The sequence below is a fragment of the Gekko japonicus genome, unplaced genomic scaffold, assembly GCF_001447785.1.
Source record: "Gekko japonicus isolate JY-2015 unplaced genomic scaffold, Gekko_japonicus_V1.1 scaffold3129, whole genome shotgun sequence".
Classification (NCBI taxonomy): domain Eukaryota; kingdom Metazoa; phylum Chordata; class Lepidosauria; order Squamata; family Gekkonidae; genus Gekko; species Gekko japonicus.
The window spans coordinates 124,576-128,231 of record NW_015162046.1 but is presented as its reverse complement, the minus strand read 5'-3'; the positions used below and the strand labels follow the sequence as shown (position 1 = coordinate 128,231).

Genomic DNA, 3,656 nt, shown 5'->3' with positions numbered 1-3,656 from the left:
GGAGCCGCTCTGTCAGAAAGTTAGTAGTAGTTGTAGTAGTGGTGATGGTGGTGGTGGTAGTAGTAGTCAGGGGTCATTTCGTAGAAAAAGAGGTGCAGGTGCTCATTAGCATAACTCATTAGCATAACTTATTTGCATATACCACACCCCCTGACATCACTGGAAATGTGTCAGAAGGCAACACCCACCGCTCAGGCTTCACTGGACTGTTTTGGATTGCTAGCTATTGGGGGGGGACGTGCAGATCTGTCCTCACAGAGGAGGGAGAGCTTGTACCTGAATATAACTTGGTCTTAAAGGTGCCACTGGACTGTTTTGGACCGGGGGGCGCTCTGCAGCTTACCTGGCTGCTTCTTGCTCTGACTGAGGGTTGCTGGGAGCAGGGGGTGGGGCTTGTTGCATGTGCTCACCCCCTTGGCTCTTTACTGCCGGAGCTCTGCTCCTGTGCGCTCCTGCAGGAAATGACCCCTAGTAGTAGTAGTAGTAGTAGTAGTAGTAGTGTCGATGTTGCTACTCCTATCATGAAAGATTGCAGCAAGCTGACATGGATAGGAACCTAGCTGAAAATACCACTTGAGGGCGCCAAAGAACAGAAAGTGAACAATCTGGCCAGCTTGGGAGAAACCAGCTAGAACTCTGTTCTGTTCAGAAATGAAATAAATCTTACCACCTTAAGGATTCTTTCTCTCTCAGCAGATTCTCTTGTCTTTGAAGCAAGCGTTAACTGTTTCCAATTTCCAATTAGATCCGATGCATATTCCCTCACTAGTAAGCCCCACTGTCTTCAGTGGATTTACTTCCACTCGAGTCTGCACTAGTATAATATTATCGTTTTTCAGAATGCAAATTAGAAGCATGTCTTAGATCTGAGAAAAGGTAATATGGGACCACAGTCATGCAGAACTGCAGGAATCCCCTTTATATGGGTACTACTTCACGGGGAAAGGAATATGTTTTAAGCATCAGCATATATTTACCATATTGAGTTAGCCTTTGCTCCAGTGTCCTTCACTAATGACATACACTGATACTTATTTATTTATTCCTGATCATTCCTGATCATTCCCTGTTTGAACTGCTGCCTTCGGGCAGGAGATATAGGACAATTAAAGCAAGGACAAATAGATTAAAAAATAGTTTTTATTCGAGAGCGATTATTGCCTTAAATGCTGTATGAAATTGGGATTTGGGTGACATTGGTGGTTTTAAGTTGCTATGTGAACCTTAAGGGAGTTATGGGACAGTAGTGAGTGGTGTGTGAGTGTATATGAATATTGTTGTAGATCACCGAAATGATTGCATCTTTAATTTTGTTGTACTATGTACAATGGCAATAAAGTATATTATTATTATTTTATTTATTTATTTATTTATTATTATATTAGATTTTTTTTGGACTGCCTTTCCCCACTTGCGCAGGGCTTTGGGCGGTTCACAGTGATTTAATTCAGTACATTGTAAAATAAGTTAAAAGCAAAAACACTCAATACTTAAACCATCCCAGCGTTTAAACATTTCAAAACAATTTAGAGACACGAGGGCAGTGCCAGCATTCAGTGATGAGGAGGCAGGGGGCCAGGCAAATGTAAGGAACTGTCGCTGGCCTCTGCCTGGTGGAACGCTTCTGCCTTAAATAAATCTTGCCTTTAAATCTGCCTTTAAATAAATAAATTTAAGGACATAAGAACATAAGAGAAGCCAATGTTGGATGAGCCCAACACTCTGTATCACACAGAGGCCAAAAATACCAGGGGCCATCAGGAGGTCCACCAGAGGCGCCAGGACACTAGACGCCCTCCCACTATTGCCCCCCCAAGCACCAAGAAGACAGAGCATCACTTGCCCCAAACCGAGAGCTCCTATCTATACCTTGTGGCCAATAGCCACTGGTGGACCTCTGCTCCAGATGTTTATCCAGTTCCCTCTTGAAGCTGTCCATGCTGGTAGCCGCCACCACCTCCTGTGGCAGTGAATTCCATGTGTGAATCACTCTTTGGGTGAAGAAGGACTTCCTTGTATCCGTTCTAACCCGACCGCTCAGCAATTTCATGGAGTGCCCACGAGTTCTTGCATTGTGAGAAAGGGAGAAAAGGACTTCTTTCTCCACCTGCTCTATCCCATGCATAATCTTGTAAACCTCGATCATGTCACCCCTCAGCTGTCGTTTCTCCAAATGTTGGACGTAAGGCTACAGTAGTCATGGTCTGAATCCTGTTCTTTCAGGGACTTTGTCAAAAAGAACTCTACAGGGCTCTGGACAAGTTAGCCAAAGCTCAACAGAGAACCGGAGGCGAGATCTACAGATTCTATTTGCCCAACTGTAATAAGAATGGATTTTACCACAGCAAGCAGGTAAGCACAGTCGTGGGGGGCTGGGGCTGGGAAGGCATCTCTTGATGCTATTATCTCAATTGTCCTGTAAAGAGAGCCCTGAACCCTCGCGAGTCGCCCATCTGGGAAAAGAAAGTCACCTTCTGTAGAGAACAGAACAAAAGAGGAAAGTGCTCCTCCGCTTTCAAGGTTTGGCAACAATATTGCTGAAGTTCAGCACAGGTCGAAGGGACCAAGACGTGGGGCCGAGCTCTGCCATGAGAATCCAGTGTGATCCCATCACGAATGCCAACTAATCCGTAATACGGTGCCGGAGAGTACTGTCAAGTTGCAGCCGATTTATGGCCACCCCATAAGAGGTGGTTTGCCATTCCTGGCCTCTATGGTACAGGTAGCCCGCCATTCCTAACAGAATGTCAGGACCCACAGCCAAACAACGACGTACACGCTTCCAGGAAGGTTTTACTTTTATTGAAAAGCCATAGACGCGATAACAGGAACACTGTTAGGAACGGCAGGCTACCTGTGCGCATAATAGGATATAGGGCATTCGTATGCGCCCCCCCCAGCAATAACCAATTAGGTGGGCTCCCACGCGCGGGAGACTGCAGGACTCTTGAACGGTTGCGAAGCTGGGAACGGAGACGCTCCCACGGACGATAGACACCGCAATCTCCACCAGCACAACATCCAAGATAAGCGTTGCAGCTCTGAAGCAATTAAGCGCACGGGAAGGAATGCAAAGCAGTTAGAAAACATCTCCGCACTCATGGCAGCGTAGCTGACAGTAGGACCTCTGGATCTCCGTGGTGGCATCCTGTCTGAGTACCAGGGCTGATCCCTGCCTAGCTTCCAAGATCTGACAAGATCAAGCTAACCCAGGCCTAGGGGTGACAACTCTGGGTGGTTTGGGAGGGGCATCCTGGGGAGGGAGGGATTTGGGGAGGGGCAGGACCTCCTTGGGGTACCGTGCCACAGACCTCACCCTCCAGAGCAGCCATTTTCTCCAGGGAACTGGTCTCTGTCGCCTGGAGGTCAGTTCTGATCCCAGGAGATCTCCAGGCCCCACCTGGAGGGTGGCAACAGGACCTGGGCCATCCAGGCCAGGGCAGCATCTTGTCTAAATATTTGTCGCTAAATATTCAGACAGGTTTTTTTTTTTAAGTTCTTATTTTCTCAGTCAATCTCTCTATTTGCCTAGTAGAAGTGTAGAAAGCCAGTTTGGTGTAGTGGTTAAGTGCGCGGACTCTAATCTGGGAGAACTGGGTTTGATTCCCCATGCCTCCACTTGCACCTGCTGGATGACCTTGGGCAAGCCACAGTTC

At 47.2% G+C, this 3,656-nt stretch overlaps 1 protein-coding gene across 1 annotated transcript in view; it reads left to right on the top strand.

Moving 5' to 3' along the window:
* IGFBP1 (insulin like growth factor binding protein 1) overlaps window positions 1-3,656 on the top strand; it is a 10,108-nt gene that overhangs the window by 5,052 nt on the left and 1,400 nt on the right. The window contains exon 3 of the mRNA XM_015405597.1: window positions 2,224-2,352. Coding sequence (XP_015261083.1) covers window positions 2,224-2,352 — 129 coding nt within the window. The remainder of the gene's footprint in view (window positions 1-2,223; window positions 2,353-3,656) is intronic.